The sequence below is a fragment of the Ambystoma mexicanum genome, chromosome 2p (genome assembly GCF_040938575.1).
Source record: "Ambystoma mexicanum isolate Mex_15411 chromosome 2p, UKY_AmexF1_1, whole genome shotgun sequence".
NCBI classification, from domain to species: domain Eukaryota; kingdom Metazoa; phylum Chordata; class Amphibia; order Caudata; family Ambystomatidae; genus Ambystoma; species Ambystoma mexicanum.
Genome location: NC_090923.1, coordinates 1,314,380,027 through 1,314,398,008, shown reverse-complemented (window position 1 = coordinate 1,314,398,008; position 17,982 = coordinate 1,314,380,027). Strand labels below are relative to the sequence as shown.

The 17,982-nt window shown below is 46.2% G+C and overlaps 1 protein-coding gene across 1 annotated transcript in view; it reads left to right on the top strand.

Moving 5' to 3' along the window:
* The window catches only part of BAIAP2L1 (BAR/IMD domain containing adaptor protein 2 like 1), a 1,517,181-nt gene that overhangs the window by 413,825 nt on the left and 1,085,374 nt on the right, over positions 1-17,982 (top strand). The window contains exon 6 of the mRNA XM_069645654.1: positions 14,049-14,186. Within this exon, the coding sequence (XP_069501755.1) occupies positions 14,049-14,186 (138 nt within the window). The remainder of the gene's footprint in view (positions 1-14,048; positions 14,187-17,982) is intronic.

Sequence of the window (17,982 nt, the reverse complement as noted above, 5' to 3'; positions counted from 1 at the left end):
AAACTCTTGGTTTCTACTTAGACTCTCACCTTAAAAAAACAAGTAAACTCCATGGCCTCGGCCACCGCTTACACCTGTAAACTAATCAGAGCAGCTAGACCCTTCCTTACACCCAATAATTGCATCACCTTAGCAAGATCCCTGGTATTATCCAAATTGGACTACTGTAATGCCCTATATGTAGGGTGTAACAAATACATCACCAACAAGATTCAGATCCTACAAAACAATGCTCTGAGAGCAGTTCTCAACATTCCCAAGAAAGCCCACATATCCGATCTCAGAAAAGTCAACAACTGGCTCTCCACCAAAGATAAAATCTTCCTTAAATCAGCCTTTCTGACTCATAAATGCTTACACATGGCCGCCCCACAGTATCTTACCACTAGATTCCTACGACAATCCACCAACCACCCCTCTAGAACAGCCACTGCCAACCTACTTCGAGTGCCTAGATTCAAACATACAAAGACTGGTGGTAGTAGCTTCCCGGTCAAAGCTGCCCAAAATTGGAATTCACTCCCACCCTCTCTAAGGGAAGACATGTCTTACTCACATTTTAGATCTAACCTTATCCTATGGATTAAGGAACATGACGTCTGACCTCTCACCACTACTACTGTACATAATTGTTTGTCTGTTGTCTCTAGCCACCACTTGCCTACCTGTATGATATCTGCCTGCATTGTTTATTAATGTATTGTATTGTAAGGCACAGCAATGTAACCTAAGCTGAACAACCCTCTTTTGCTTCCTGCGCCCTAATTCCCTCGGGTCTGGTGTGCATTATCAATAAATAAACAAACAAACAAAGTGACTGAAGTTTCAGTTTAATTTAAACTGCTCTACTTTACTGAGGATTCCCATCCTGGTGACTGGGAATATTCACGGGCCTCAGGATCATTCACTGGGGAACAACTCATTCAAAATTCCAGATCCTCTCCTTGTGCAGGAGATTTGACCCTTCTAGAGAAGGGTGCTTTAGAACCGGTACCTGTAGCAGAGAGGAGCAAGGGTTGGATTCCTTTTTTTCTAATCCCCAAGAAGGACGAGGATTGAGACCCATCTTAGACTTCAGAAACCTGATCAAATTCCTCAGGAAGGACAAGTTCAAGATGGTTACCCTTTCTCAGATCCTTCAGGCCCTCCAACTCCAAGACTGGATGGTATCGTTGGACCTTCAGGATGCTTACTTTCATGTGCCTACCCATCACAAGCACAGGCGGTACCTGAGGTTTGCGGCTTGCGGTACAGTTTCAACTTCTGCCATTCGGGCTGACCTCTGCCCTCAGGGTTTTCACCACGTTGATAGCAGTTGTGGCAGTGAGTCTCAGGAGAGGGGGGGAATTATGTCTACCCCTACTTGGACGATTGGCTGATATGGTGTTGCACTGACTTGGTCTCTGCGGAGGCATTGGGGCATGGTTGCAGCCCTCCCAAGAGTTAGATCACCCACGTCAGGTCTCTCCCCCTGCGACAAGCTGTGGGCGGCGACAATTGGTGGCACTGCTCCTGCGTGGATATGAGAAAACGTGACTGCGCTGATCGGTGACTGTTGTACCTCCCAAACCCTTCTACCCAAGGTGCGATTTCTGTGGGCATGTAGAGGCCCATAAGGCTCACCTGTTAATTATTGATGATGAGCTCTCCATCCTGCAACTTCTGGCAGGGGCGCTTGTTGATGGGATCTAGTTCCTTCACTGATCCCTGGTAAGTAATAGTCCAGTCCAGCTGCAGCTATGCGTCTCCTGATTGGTTTATGTGTCTCTCAATGTCTCTTGTCTCTTCCCCTTTCTGTTTTCTGTCTTGGTATTATTGCTCTCAATATTGTTTAACATTTTCTCTTCTGTTTTCTTCTCAATAGATGGAAATGCGGCCCAAAAGCAGCCGTCGAGGTGCGGAACGTGGCCGGGAGGAAGATGGATGAAACCCCAATGTCCAACAACAGGTGAGTGATGGTTTTAAGGGAAAGCGCGAGGTTCGGTGGTAGCGCGACCTTAAATTTAATGTCTGTTAAGTGTCTAACCTTTCCTTTCGTTTTTACTTGCAGGTGCTGTGGTCGTGGGTGGAGCGCATCGTGCTGCGATATCAAGATGAAGATTTCAGCGTCCCTGAAGATTTGGGGATGAGCTCTGGTACCAAAATGAAGATTTCAGCATTCTGGATGATTTGAAGTTGAGCTGCAGTGCCAACTAAGACGCGCGCAGGTGAGAGCAGGATCCCCAGGTGGTAAGCATGGAGGCAGGATTTCCAAAGATAAATTTAATCTCAGGCGGCAGTGAGCGTTACGCTGCGTGGAAGTGCAGAATAACGTGAAGCGTCTGCCTCAGGGATCGGAGCAGCTTATAAAGCTGCGATCGTGGGCACGCCCATTAGGCATGGCTTGCCTGCCACACCCTGCCACTCCTAGTGACTCAGCACGTGCAAGGCAACCCAATAGCAGCAGCCCCACCTAAGAGTACACGTGGGGATGCTTTAGTGATGGAAGTTCCCATGTCAAATACACTTTGCACCCGAAATGAGTTATGTTCATAATAAAAGTATTCTTGACCCAAATGAAGTTCTTGCTTATTGTTTTTCCAAAGGGGCCAGGGCCAGGACTGTGTCCATCCGGGCCCCCTGTGTATATGACCCTGTAATGTTTGCGTCCTTGGCCAGATGACCTTGACATATGGGCCCGTTCTGCCGAACAGGTCCTGGAACATCTCATTATCCTCAACAGACTGGGCTTCTCTCTCAATTTCAAGAAGTCCCACATGATACCATCTCAAACACTCCAATTTATCAGAGCAGTCCTGGATGCAACTCTGGGAAAGCCTTGCCACCCGAGGTTAGGGCTCAACACATTCTGCAGATGGTCACCAAATTCCAGTGTTCCCAGTGTCTTCTGGCCTTTGACTTTTTGAGGTTGCTCGGCCTCATGGCATCCTGCCTTTTTCTGGTGCCAGAGGCCCGCCTGATAATGAGATCCCATCCATGGGCTCTCAGGACGCAGTGGTCCCAATTCTCGGCCAGGATGTCAGACTTACTTCAGGTTCAAAGCAGGGTTGTGCAGGATCTCCTGTGGTGGTCTTGCAAGGACAACATTCTGAAGGGAGAACCTTTTTTGGCAACCTTGGCCAGAGATAACAGTAGTTCTCCTACCTCTCGTCCCCTTTCCTCCATACCTTTGGGACATTCCATTGTAGCCGTAGCACTTTTGAAGCATCAAAAATGTTTTTGGCGGTCTTTTATTTTTACGCAGGGCCACCACTCGTGGCTGTAGCACAGCCTTTGTGAGCCCAGCCCAGCACATTGCCCTTCAGTCCTTTTCTCTGCGCGGTCAGGGTCGGACGCACTTGCTTCTTGAGGATTTTTGTTTGAGGATTTTTGTTTTTCCTTTTGTCCTTCATCTCTTCCTGCTCTGTTCTGCGGTCATCTTCATCTCCATCTTTGCCAAAGCATCAGGGTGTCCTGTTCTTCATGTGAACGTCGTTTTGCGAGGGCGGATCCTTATTACCTGTGTCTGGAGTGATTTGGGCCGGAACATTGGTGGGATTCCTGCCTGCACTGTGACTCGCCATCTGTTGGGGCACTTCAGCGTAGGCTTGTCAGGTGGGAGGACGTATTCCAACGGCTTACTCCAGCTCACCTTCAATAATTTGACGAGAAGAGGAATCGTCCATTAAGTACTTTACTTTTTAGGGCTCCCCGGCCCGGTGACTTCTTCCCGGGTTCGTCCGGTGCTGGGAGGAGTCTAAACGGCTCTAACCTTACCATGGGTCACCCTTAGGTATCCCAAAAGGGATCTAACCTGGACACGGGAGTATCCTCTGAGGTTCCATGCCAAGGGGCTAAGGGTACCAGGGTCACCCCCGAAGTTCCCCATTCCAGGGCAAATTCTACCTGGGTAACTCCAGAGGATATCCAGTCAGGGGCTAAATGTACAGAGATTCTTCTTGAGGTTCCATGTAAAGGGACTAAAAGTACCAGGCCTGTTCCAGAGGATCCCCAAATTGGGGCTAAAAAGAGAACCAGCAGATCTGAGGGGCCTCGTTCAGGGAATCTTAACACCAGGCCTGAGGTTCCCCTCACAGGGGCTAAACACCATACAAGTCCTGAGGGGGCAAAGAAGACTGGCAAAAACCCAGGATCTTACTGCGGACAAACGTCTCTGATCTTCGAGCACCGGCCTCAGAGGGCTACAATTGATTCAAAAGCTGCTAAAAAAGTTTGTGGTGACATGGGCCTCACATAAGACTGTGACTCAGATCTCCTCAGAGAGTGACAAAATGGTACCCCAACCTATGTGGTTGGAGGCGGCCATTTTGTCGGGTCCTGCCAAATCAACAGTGATGTCAGGGGGAGCGGGTATGCGGGCCTAGCCGCCCTTTTATTTGCCTAGCCTGGATAGCAGAAATCCTTTTCGGCTGGCAATCGACTGGCGCTCAAGATTTCCTCTTCTGCACACAGTTGCGCTTCCCCCAATATCCGCTCCTCTGCATTATGTCGATCCAGCCAGGGGCGGACCATCATGGCAGCCTGTTCCAAAGGACTGTATCCCCATGACTCAATTGAATCAGCCTTTGCTCAGTCCTTAGCTTAAGCCATCCTCGGCAGATGCATTCTTTGCCCTCATGCATTTGGACCTGATGAAGGCGTACTTTAGGGACCTCTTCAAAGATATGTACCCTAAGCCTCCCTGTTTTGACAGCCTTTGCTCAGTCCTTAGCTTAAGCCATCCTCGGCAGATGCATTCTTTGCCCTCATGCATTTGGACCTGATGAAGGCGTACTTTAGGGACCTCTTCAAAGATATGTACCCTAAGCCTCCCTGTTTTGACAGCCTTTGCTCAGTCCTTATCTTAAGCCATCCTCGGCAGATGCATTCTTTGCCCTCATGCATTTGGACCTGATGAAGGCGTACTTTAGGGACCTCTTAAAAGATATGTACCCTAAGCCTCCCTGTTTTGACAAGTCTATCACCACTACTTCAACAGACTCCAGAACTGCCTCCTGTGCTACAAGCGGGCCTTCTCCTCCAGTCCCTCCCCTACATCCATTGCTTCCACTTTCTCCAGAGCAAAAAGTGCCAGATCAGCCTACAGTTCCTGCCAAAAAGTATGAGGGGCTGTTGGGCGAAGACAATGAAGACCAGCCCCATTCTATCAGAGCGTTTCATGACAGGGTATTGGATTTAATGGCGTTGCTGGAAATTCCAAACCCAGATCTCCCAGCCTTGCAGGAGGGGAGCTCTTGCGGGGGCCCTGAGCTTACTCATAAAAGCGCTCAGGTCTATTTAAGCAAAAAGATGTGCTTGCAGAAGCCCGCAGAGTTTGGGAAATAACCCATACTGAGCAACACATCAACAAAAAGATTGACGCTCGTTATAAGCTCCAGTCATCAGAGGAAATTCCTTTAGCCTCCTGTTCACTTACTTCCTCTACAGTAATGGTGGTGGCTACTCTGCAATCAAAATCTTCTTCCTCCTCCACCACCGCTTCGCAGGTACTGTCTAAAGAAGACAAAATCCTTGACGGTATCAGTAAAAATTATTTGCTAATGCTGAGCTTCAGCTGCGTCATGCTAACATGTAGGTCATACTTGCTGCAGCCAACCACAAGTTATGGAAAGAATTGTCAAAATTTCAAGACTGTATCCCTCAGGATAGACTGGAAGACTTCGAGGAAGGCCTGTCTGATGCCAGGGTGTTGGCTCAAGATCTGCCAGAGGCTGCAGCCCATCATGTGGACACTTCAGCCCGGGGCCTTATGATCAGCCTTGATGTTTCCCACCAGGCATGGCTCCATGCCACCAAGTTCTCAAGGGAGGTCCAAGACAAGGTGCCAGGCCTGCCCTTTGATGGCAAAGAGCTTTTCCATTCCTCCACTGACGAGGAACTCAGCAAAACAAAGGCAACTACGCTGATGGCCAAATCTGTGTCTGTTTTAGCAAAACCTGCCCCATCCAAAACATCTTGCACCAAAAAAACAGAAATTCCAATCAAGATTTTTCTCGGGCTTCAGAGGGTTTCAGTACCGAAGAGCGCGCCATGCAGATCGCTCCTCCAGTGGTCCTCGGCGGAAAAAACAGAAACAAGGAGGGCAGTTTTTCTCCCGATCCTCCGCCTCCTCTTCAACTGCAGGTGCCCTTGCTGCAGACAGGTCTGCAAAATGATGTTTCAAATGGATTGTGTCTTCCAACGTATTCCTCATCTTTGATATCTCGTCCAGCTTGAGCTGCTTTTGGAAAAAAAATTCTCGGCAGAGGGCGCTGTGCGCCGATGGCGTCGAGTCGATGCCCATCGAAGGCCCCCGTCGAGGGTGATGTCATCAAGTGTAAACTAGCACGCGCAGCGCCGTTTGCCTCAGTTCGGTAATTCCGCAAACATGTTTGCTTCGGAAACTTGGCGTGCTGTTGGGGAGAATTCTCATTCTAGGGCTAATTTCCCTTACCTAGTGAGTCCCTCAGCAGCTTTGCTGGATTTCTGGGCTTTATTTTTTTTCTACTTCGTAAGAGTGTGAACCTTTTTCCCACTCTTAAGGTGTATTTTTGTGTATGTTGTGCTTTTTGTGCTCATGAGCTATGGAGTCTCACCAACTCCCTAGGCATCACCTTTATTTTGGGTGTTACACAGCACCTTCAGTGCAGTAACACAGGGTTGTCTTTTAGACTTCCCACTGACTCCATTTTTCTGGGGCTGACTACTGTCCCCGAGAAACATGTAAAGTTGCCATTAACTTTATATAGTCACATTTACCACAGATCCAGTACACCCCATCTTACATGGAGTATTGGAAAGGGTTAACTACTATCCCTTTTTATCTCTGCCTCTTGGAGCATTGTTTTGCTCTCTTAACACTAAGACTTAGCTGGTGGCAGTGGTATCTACCCTAACTTGTACCGCGATTATATCACATAACGTGGTAATGTTTTAGGCTAATCTAGTAGCCTCGAACAAGAAACCCGCTTGCCCATATTGGTTTTAATTTGGCTCCGGTTAGGTTTTGTCACCATTTCTTTGTTTAAATCTTTCTTGTGTTTTACTTTGCGCGGCAAACCAGGTTTGCCTCCTTTGTTCACTGTCGTTTGGCGGGCTTCTCTCGAAGCCCTCCTTTTGGCACCTGGGTGTCTTGGTGGGCTGAATGTGAGGGAGGGGTGTAGTTACCCCCTGCACAGGGTCTCCTTGGAGATCCAAGTCGCACTTTGTATTGATTGACTAAGGTGGTTTTCCGGGCTGGACAACCCCCTGCTGAGTGATTGAAAGCCAGGCTGTGTGAATGGGGGATTTCGGCATAAAAGGCAGAACTCTTGGGCTAGAAGTCAGTCACCATTGGAACTGCAAGGAACCCAAGAGAAGCGGAGAAGACGGCTGCTGCATCCCCGAGTCCCAGTGAAGCCCTGCTGCAGTCTCGAGCTATCTACCCTTCAGAGACAAGGGAGGATCCAGTCCGGAGTCTTCTTCCCTTGATCCTGGTGGGATCAACCAGCTCACCCTTCAGCCAGAGAATCCTCTTCTGGGTTGAAATCACTGCAGTGCTGTAATGGTCCCGATATCCATCAGAAGAGCCCTCTCCTGATTTAAAGGAGCGCACCTTTTATTCATCGTTGCTTTTGCTGCTGCTGGTTTCATCCCTGGGTAGTGCAGATCGCTCCAGATGTCGTCCTTCTTGTCCCCATGACTGAGGCTTCAGGAACCGTGAGTCTGCTGGAACTACCAGGAACAACTGCCGTGGCACCAGCTTTCGTCAGCAGAATAAGGTACTGTGCATATTTGGTCGTTCTCTACGTCCGACCTTGAGGAATCTGGGTGAACCCTTCTCGTCCACGAGGGCTTGTCCTTTCTTCCTTCCCTCTTATAACTTTTGCCTCCTTTTGACAATATCTAAGTACTCCTGGCATCTTGAATCTCGAACTGTTCGTAAACGTGTGATCCTCAACAACAGAGCATCTGCTCCCGTGACACTGGTGCAGGCCTATTGACTTTTATCTACATCTTTGAACAAGTCCTCTGATTCTATTGCATTGACTAAAGCATTGCCTATGATTTTATCCACTTTTCCCTTGTTTTAATTCTGCGTGCTAAGTGTTTGACTTCGGTTGCATTTCTTCCCGTGGTTACGCTGTTCTTTCGCAACACCGGTCTGTCAAATCCTACTGTACTTACCTTGAATTTGCTTGAACAAGTGGAATTGGTTGTGTAGTGTATTTACAGTGTGGTTTTGATTTAATAGAAGTTAAGTGTTTTATGAACAGATGGTTTAGAAATAAATGTATGTTTACTTTTTAACCAGAAACCTTGAGTCAGTGTTTGCTTGAGTCACAGTAATTGTAGTCCTTTGTGTAATCTCTACTACTGCTCATTTGCTCTTGAGATAAGTCTGGCTGCTCAGCCACTGCTACCACTTTTTTCTGTGTAGTACAGGCTTGTACCAAAGGTGAAATTGTACTGCCACTTGTAATCCTAATCTTGTGTAGTGGTCCCTAAGGGTACTGCACAGGATTCTGCCTAACACACGCCTCGTTAGTATTTACTTACTACGCAGTTCTTCAAAAATCTTAATAAAATCATCAACAATGTCTTCGTCATCGACTCCAACAACACCTCGTTCCAGTTTCAAAAAGTGCAGTGAATGCGATTCGAAAATGTCCATCATGGATCTGTATCGCTCTTGCCTATGGTGTTTGGCGAGTAAAGCCCTGCAAAAAAGGAAGGGAAAATTGCAGGTAGGCCATAAAACTAAAACTGATTGTTCCTCGACCGTCGAGTCTGGAGATCGTTCTCCTGGATGCGAAAAGGACAAAAAAAGTTCAAGATCCCGTAGTGGCTCCTGCCACTCGTCATCCTTGACGAAACGATCGAAGAGTCGGCACCATCGGTCGCCATCATCATCATCGTCGGACGAATCCCCCAGAAAATGTAAGTGCCCCACCAAACATTCTTCATCCGCAGAGTGGGAGGCATTTCGTATGAAAATGCTAGACATTTTCGAGAAGGGCAAGCCTCCATCCACGCCTTCTTCGAAAGCCAGGAGAGCGGTCCCGTTCACTTGCCTGCCCTCTAGGCCGGGTGATCGACGAAATACCTGAAAGCGAGCCCTTCCTAGTGCTATAGTGCTTAGAAGTCTTGACTAATTGTAAAGCGCTAGAGGGGTGCAGGGAGGGCTAGCCAAAGCCGCTCGCTCCTCCCCAACAGACCCATCGAGAACCTTCAAGGTCTCTGATGAAAGAAAGTCACATGAGTCGTGACAGACGCTCGACGACATCAACGCCATCGAAGAAGAAATCCTCGAAGACGTCAGTCGAATCCTCGACGCCGTCGGTGCCATTTCCATCTACTCCATCAACGCCTTTGTTGACGTCGCCACCAAAATCATCTGCGCCAAAAATTACTGTTGCTTCAACTCAGCCTTCTGAGCATGTTAAAACTGGCAAAGAGGCTGAATCAAAGCCTCCCCTAAAGCCTACACCTTTGGTGGTTCCTGATGAAGTTTATACTCCTTTGCCTAGAAATTATTGAGGAGTCTGCACAGAAGCCCCCCACCAGGAGCCTAGGTGTCTAGGTGGGCTGAATGTGAGGGAGGGGTGTAGTCACCCCCTGCCCAGGGTATCCTTGGAAACCCAAGTTGCACTTTGCCATGATTGGCTGAGGTGGGTGTCCAGGCTGGACAACCCCCCTGCTGGGTGATTGACAGCCAGGCTGTGTTTGCTTGAGTCATAGTAATTGTGGTCCCTTTGTGTAATCTCTGCTACTGCTCATATACTCTTGAGTTAAGCCTGGTTGCTCTGCCACTGCTACCACTCTGACACAGTAGTACAGGCTTGTACCAAAGGTAAAACTAGTATTGCCACCTATACTCTTAATTGTGTGTAGTGGTCCCTAAGGGCACTGCACAGGATTCTGCCTAACACTCACGTGATTAGGAGGTTGAGAAAGTTGGGGAAATCCATGGTCCTGATTGCTCCGGATTGGGCCAGGAGGACATGGAACCCGGACCTTCTAGACATGTCCATCTGCCCTCCAATGTGTCTTCCACAAAGGGAGGACCTTCTTTCACGAGAGGAGAGAGCAGGGTCAGGTTCTCCATCAGAGGTCAAGACACTCAAACTTCATGCATGGTTTCTGAGAGATTGTTTTATAAGGAATGGGACATCCAGGATGACGTAATGGAGATTTTGCTTTGCGGCCAGAAGGCCAGCAACAAAATCCTTGTATCGCTGCCATTGGAACAAATTCAGCAGCTCGTGCAGGGAAGAGAACGTGGATCATTTTCAATGTCATACGCCTATGGTGTTATCTTTTTTGTTACACTTAGCAAATATGGGGCTTCAGATTGGAACAATAAAGGGTTATCTGGTGGCGCTTTCGATCTTAAAGCGCTTCTCAGAAGACACTTCCTACTTTAAAATCCCATTAATAATACCATTTCTTAAGGGACTCACTAATGTGTTTCCACCTACTCCTTTTCAGGTCCCTGAATGGGATTGAAATCATGTACTAACATTTCTAAAATGCATTCCATTCGAACCTCTGAATTCATGTCCATTAAGACTGCTAACGTTAAAAACCATTTTGCTAGTAGCAATAACATCAGCCTGCAGGGTGAGCGAGTTGCAGGCACTTTCTTGTAAACCTCCATACACTGTATTATATAATAACAAGTCGTTCTTAAAGTGAAACCTTTTCTGCCAAAATTAGTCTCCGACTTTGATTTGTCTCAAAAAATAGTTTAACCAACTTTTTACCCACCTCCTCATCCTGGAAAAGGAGGAAGGAGAGGTTGCATAGAGTGGACCCAAGTAGGGCACTATTTTGATATTTCATGAATGACTAAAATTCGCCAAGAGGATCAATTATGTATTAATTATATGGGTCATATATTAGGTTTGGCAGTAACAAAACACACTATTCAGATGTATTATTCTGACTATTGGGGCATGTTATAGATTAGCTGGTAAAGATCCTCCATAGGGTCTGGGAGCCCATTCTACGAGGGGCATGGCAACATCTTCTGCTCTACAGAGAGGGGTGCCAATTAAGGACATCTGTGCGGCAGCCACCTGGTCCACCATCCATACTTTTGTAAAATAGTATTCTATGGACACAACTTTCATGCACAAAGGAGGATTTGGAAAGGCGTTCCTTCATTCGGTCTGTGATAACCTTTAAGGACAGATCTAAATTCTCAATCCTGCCACCAAGACTGATACTGCTTTGGGGGTCTATCAAAAGATGAAGAATACGTGGGAGGATGCAATCCATTTGAAGAACAAGTTACTTACCAGTGGTAATGTTCTTTTCGTTTGATGTTCCTCCCACGTATTCCTCACCGCCCCTCCCAGCCTCCCCTACTGTAGAATTTGTGTTTTCTCCCATCATGCTCTTTTAGAGTCTAATACGGTCTAAGGGGATTGCTAGTATTTCCTCTAAAAAGGGGGAAAACTGAACTGAAGCCCGCACTCGCTGCGCATGCTAGTGATGACTTCAGACGTGGGCCCTCGAGGGACATAGTCGTCGAGACCAACGCACTGCATCCTCTGTCGAGGAATATTTTTTTTCCAAAGCAGCTAAAGCTGGAAAGGAAATATCAAAAGATGAGGAATACGTGGGAAGAACATCCAATGGAAAGAACATTACCATGGTTAAGTAGCTTGTTCTTCTGGCTGTGCAAGATGGAAACAAAATGATGACCTTGCCAACATGTCTACACTGTCTTCAGGCCCCCCACAATTAAAGTCCTCAAACCATTCTTTATCCATTTACATAAACTGTTTGGCCTATTTTTGGGGAGTTAAAAAATGCCTTCTTAGGGCCGTAAAATCAAAAGGGGGTCAGCCTTTTTTGGTCTTTGGGGCATGCTATAATGCTGAGCAACTAAGAATAATATACAATTGGTCTTGTCCAACAGGAAAATAATGGGCATGGATGGACCATGCCATAGTGGCTATGACATATAAGAAAGTGTTCTGGCTTGCAAGGAGTGGTTTGCCCTCCAATGCATATGCCAATACAAACACAAATACCACACTCTGCATCTGAGACCAATTAGTTATAAAAGTAGAAATTGACTACCTTCACATCACCGTTCAAACTAATTCATTTTAACCCAAACCTTTCCCCAGCGCATAAGGGAGTGTGCTTCCAAAAATGGAGATGGGGGGACTTGATATGTTACAAGGTATGTTGGAGGGTGGCTGCATTAAATGTTTCGTATGTTGTAAGGATCAGATGAACATTCTGAAAATGATAGTCAATCCAACTTTCAGCTCAGACATTGGATATTAAAACCCAAGGATAAGGGTGCAGCCTGGGAACATACTCCTCTAGAGTAATGTATCGCTCGCCATAAAGGTACCGCTCCTCTAATATCGGGACTATATAAATTACTAGTGCAGAAAAATAAGTCAAGTGGAGATACCTGGCAAATTGGGAAGTAGTGTCAAACACTAATACGTCTGAAGTCTGGCTGATGGCTTTGAAAGAAATAACATGGGCAGGTAGATGGATGCAAATGAGAGGAACTACCTATAGTGCTGAAGGCTTGGTGTCGAACCCCTTCACCTCAAAAAAAAGTACTTCGAGATTAGTCTGATAATTGCTGGAGCGAATGTGGAAACAGGGGAGACATGATACTCATAGGTGGAACTGCCCTAACATACAATTCTATTGAAAATACATGCTAATAGTGACTAGAGATTTTAGGCTGCAAGATAGTAGTGCTATGCCCCAAATGATGGTGACTGGGTCTAAAAGATACAGAATCTTTCGACCTGACCACTAAAGAACTGAACAGCTTCCATACTCCCACTATGGGAACATTCTCCCAGCTATCTAAATTAGATCCAGCGTCTATGGAGTTGTATGGCCATGGACCAAGTGACTCCCTCCCTCGCCTCAGATTTTGCAGTTTTTTCTTTGGGGCCCCATTGTGAAATGTCCCGTATCCGATTTCAGAGAACCATCTTGCCTCCCCAGAAACACTGAATAATAAACCTATTTACCTTAGCTGATAAGCCATATCATGATCATGGCTATGTAAATTTGAATCATAAACACCATCATGGCTCCCCGGGATGGCAGACAAACTTTATTCTGTGTTTGACAAAGGATCCTTCGTAGTCTCTGAAAAAAATAAATCGACTCAACAGTCACTGCAGTGCATTATAGGGCACCCTGTAGAGCTTTATTCTTAAAGAGAGACAGTGAATGTAAAGGCTTTCCTATGAACAGCGTGATCATTTCTTTGATTCTTTTTTCCCCTACTTTTTACTGTGCTTTGCAGTTGATAATGCAGGCACAGAAAATGTGCTCCCGACTTCTTCTACATTCCAAAAAAAAGAATGAATGCTAGTAATATTCAGCAAATTTTAGATTGGCTATATTTTAAATTAGAAGTGTGTTCTGGAATCGTGCTCATTGTATGCATTGTGTGATTTGGATCATAATGAAGATTCCTGTGATGGAGAACGAGAACTTACAGGTTAAGTAACTTTCCCCAATGTCACAATTTAGTAATTTCACATGCAAGTTTAATGGGCTGTTAAATATTGAGGGGAATGGTAGATGACTCTTGGAATGACGTGTACTGAAGCCTGTCATAACTTGGAATCTTAAGCAACTTTCATAAATAGCAGTTTTTAACAAGGCCTACTAATGCTATAGGACTCCAAACCAGTTGTGAAGCAGGGAGAACAATGACAGAGTACCCAGATAACTGTAAAGGTTCCATGTGATAATGTTGACTGGGAAAAAGTTGCCAGGTAGGCAACTTTTTTCCTGCACCCCTAAATGCTTTCTCCCACTTATTCTAATACTGGTATTAGTTACTATTATATACTCCCACCCTAGAATATTTGGGTAAAGTGCTTGCATTTCTTGGGAGTGGAAATGTGGGGACATTTTTCCCCATGCAACCTTTTCCCAGGTGACTATCACTCAGTATCACTGTAAAGTTTTGTGTCCATTATTGCATCTTGGGAATGTAGAATTTGACAATATTCATCTTGGCTATAATGTTTTGAAAGATCAAACCATATTTGCATGCCTAAACGTTTTGATTATGTTTGCAGGCAACTTTAAAGAAGTACCAGACAGAACACAGAATTAAATTAGACTCTCTGGAAAGATCTCGAGCTGACCTGAAAAAACTCAGACGGAAAAGTCAAGGTGTACGAAATGCAGCAAAATATGATAACAAAGAAGCAGAGGTCTGTGTAATGTACTTTTTTGTTTAGAACATTCTGATGAAAATAGGAGCTTGTAGTCAATATGAGACCCCTAGAGCTATTTTCAGTAACATTTTCATGTATCTATTCAGGATCGCATGATACTGTTCCCTGATGGGCCCCTCTGAATGTGTGTATATTTAAACACAGCTGCATCTAGAGCACCCATGGAGAAGGATCAGGCTACGTGGGGGTCAGGGGAAGTGACCCAGCCCTCACTAACCCAGTCGGCATGGAACCTCTGAAATACTCCCCTACGGGAAGTTCTCGCTTGAGGAACCTTTGTGTGAGGTAGGAGTCCTGGCTAGTGCATTGTGGCAGGGATCTAAAACCCTTATATCAACAGCATGAGGGTGATTATACAGAAAGTACAGTGAAGGCAGCAAGTATATACACCTGTTATTCAGTCCACGGTTACACTCACATATAGCCCCGAGACCAAGTGCGGATAGGAGGACACACAGGAGTTGTTAACCCCTGTTAGGAGTCCGAAATGAAAGTCGGACACGAGTTTGTCATGTTTGTGGTTAAATACTTTAATAAAAGTAAAAGGGGTTGGGGAAAGGCCCCCCTGACCCTGCTCTAAGAGGAATTTCCCTATCTACACCAAAAGGGAAATGTCTTTATCTTGGAATGTTCAGAAAAAGTGTTCATAAAGAATAAAATATACAAACAAAAGGTTCCTCAGAGAAGAAGGTTCTTGGTTCCAGAAGAAAGTCCCTTTCTCCTGGATGCCTCATTGTTCCCTGAGGCTTTTTCCATACAATAGTTATTTTGGCCTTGCAAGGCCAACTACCACACTCGTAGACAAAAAAACGGTTTTGTTTTTACAATATTGGTTTCTTCTTTCTTATGTAATACAATCCTTTCCAATTTCCTGGTTTGCTCTCCTGCCAGAATTTCTGTTTTCATAAACTTGAATGGCCTGGTTGACTCTCCAGCCAAGTCTTCTGTTTTCCCACAGGGCATCGTGTATAAGGTTGGATAACGTATCCCTTTGATAAGTTATCCTCTCACTGTTGCTTAAATGTTTGCACTTTGCATTTCCACGCATTATGAGAGGGGTTAGTTGCACTCTAAATTCCCCCTTTTTAATATTTCCGTAGTGGGTCTCTGTAAATTGGTGTTCATATATTCTCCAGCATTGGATCTTCCATAGATTCAGATGCTTGAATATTCCCCGTCGTCGGACTGGGAATCCTCGGTGATAAATAATTATTAAAAAATATATATTTTTATTTTTTTATTTTTTATATATACATACATTGCTGCATATAAATGCATGTACATAGACCATTATGGCCGAAGAGCCATTCCATTGTGTAGTCCCTCTACCTCACTTTGGTCCTTTATGGCCCAAACCAATGAGGTGGCAGGGCTTAAGCTCCACCCCAGTCAGCCATCTTCAGATTTTTCACCGCAGTCTGACACAGGGAATCCTCAAGCTCTCTGAGCTTTTCGATTTTTCTTCCATTTCCACAGTAGTTTATATTTTTAAATATACTAAATTCGTCGAGTGAACCTGCTCTTCAGATGGCTGAACTTCTGGCTGTTCAGGGATTGCACGAGGTGCAGGAGAAAGGTGGTTTACATGAAAGACCCTCATGATCACTGCATATACTGTCTATATCCTCATGACATCCAGAAATGTCATATTTGTAAGTCTTTTTCGACCAAGACCCTTCAAGACCGGCATAGAAGACGTCTTATGCATTTGGAAGCCAAGGGGCTTTCTTCTGACGAGGAATCTGCAAAGACAGCCCCTGTTCACTCCAGCAAAACATCCGAGAGGCAAACGTCTAAAAGAAGGGCCTCTTCAGTGGAAAGGAGTTCCTCTTCCACTCCCAAGAGTAAGAGGAAGCTGGAAATTATACCTTTCCTACCTCCCCTGGAATCTACAAACCATAAGATGAAGCATTTTGCAGCAAAAACTACCTCCAAAGGTAAGGAGGAGTTTGCAAAAAAACGGTGGGGGCAGTTGTCCACGGAGAAGCCGTCTACGAGCTGCAGTAAAGATAGAGGCCCATCGTCCACCAAGCCGTCGACAAAACCCTCATCGACAACCACCACACGGCAAACTTCATCGTCCACGACCAAGTCCCCCCCCGTCAGCGTGTTTATCATCCATGAAGCAATCATCGACGAAGGAAGCTCATCACTCGTCCACGAAGCACTCGTCCGCGAGACATTCGTCCATGAAGCACTCCTCGACGGATAAGGGCAAGCTACCATCTACGAAATCTTCATCAACGGAATCGCTGTCGATGGCACCGCAAGCTTCTTTACCGACAGAAGAAATAGGGCCTAGAACGCCCCTCGCTGATGCCACTGTTACGCCATCCAATGAAGACAGTCTTCCTGAGTCTACGGAAGCACCGCCTTGGTCTCTAGAAGCTCTTGAACCACAGGGAACACAATTATCTCCCTTAGGAAAAATACCAGAGCTCCCTCACGTCATCCTATAGGAGGAGTTTTCAGACACTGAGTTTATTGAAGAACAGCATTGTCTTACACCTAAGGAACACAGCCCTCCTTGGCAGCCTACTACAGAGGTGCCCGTTGATACTTAGGACCCTGTGCTCATGTTATCAATGCAAATGATCATGGAGGAGTTCAACAGACGGCAGAATGAAAAGGACAAGTCGGCTGTACCGAAGGAGCCAAGCTTCCTGCAGAGGGATCTTTCACCTCGACAAAGCACGCCAAGACATTCGCCTTCCAGGAGTAGGCCACAGAAGAGACAGAGTTCGCCTGAGCCACCGCGCAGGTCTAGAAGCAGGACACTCAGTGCTTCACCGACAAGGGTCCCTTCTCCAGTTTCTTCACATAGGACAAGATCTCCAGCTAGAGATCCAACTATTGTACCATCCTCTGTTTCGGTCTCAGACTGGCAGGAAGATCCTTTCAGAGAATTTTCAGAACCGGAAGAAGATGAAATCACTCAAGAGCCTGATACTAGCGAGTGGGACGATTACATTGTCGAGAAGCCCAGGAAGAAAGATTTGCCAGGTGGCTCGTCACCACCGGATGATTACTATTATCGGCAAAGCTGCTGAATTGTTACAGGTCACAACGGAGAAGAAGTCAGTGCTTTATGAGCATAGGGACAAACGTAGGAGAACCGTTACTACCATTCCTCTCCTCGACACCATTTGGGAGTCCGGATCCAAAATATTGGCCACACCTTTATCCACCCCGGTTCTAGTTTCCAGGCCAGAGAAAAATTACAAGGCTCCTGAGTCTGCACCTCTTTGTCTACGAGGTCATACAAAACCGGGCTCGGTCATCACTATAGCAGCTAGGAAAAAGTTGGCCAATCCAGCATCCCCTCTATCAGCCCTTCCGGACAAGGACGGTCGCACGCTAGAAGCTATGGGCAGGAAAGTGCCCGCATCAGCATCGCTTACCATTCGAGTGGGCAATGCGCTGGCCATGACAGTGAGATTTGACCGCGAGCTTTGGCTCCGCATGTCCAAACTAACCCAACAGCTACCTGTAGAACTCTAGGAGGAAGCCAGGTCCATTGTTGCCGACGGGGAAGCAACTTTGGATCACATGATTGACGCAGCAGTTGATGTGGTGGAGTCAGGTTTCAGGCAGATGGCCCACGGCACAGTACTGAGAAGACGGGCCTGGATGAAGGCTACCAATTTCAGGTCAGAGGTCGAGGCTCAGATATTGGACATGCCCTTCGATGGTCAAGAACTCTTCGGGGAAAAAGATTGATGACCACCTCAAGGAAATCAAGACGGACACGATCACAGCACGTGCCATCAGC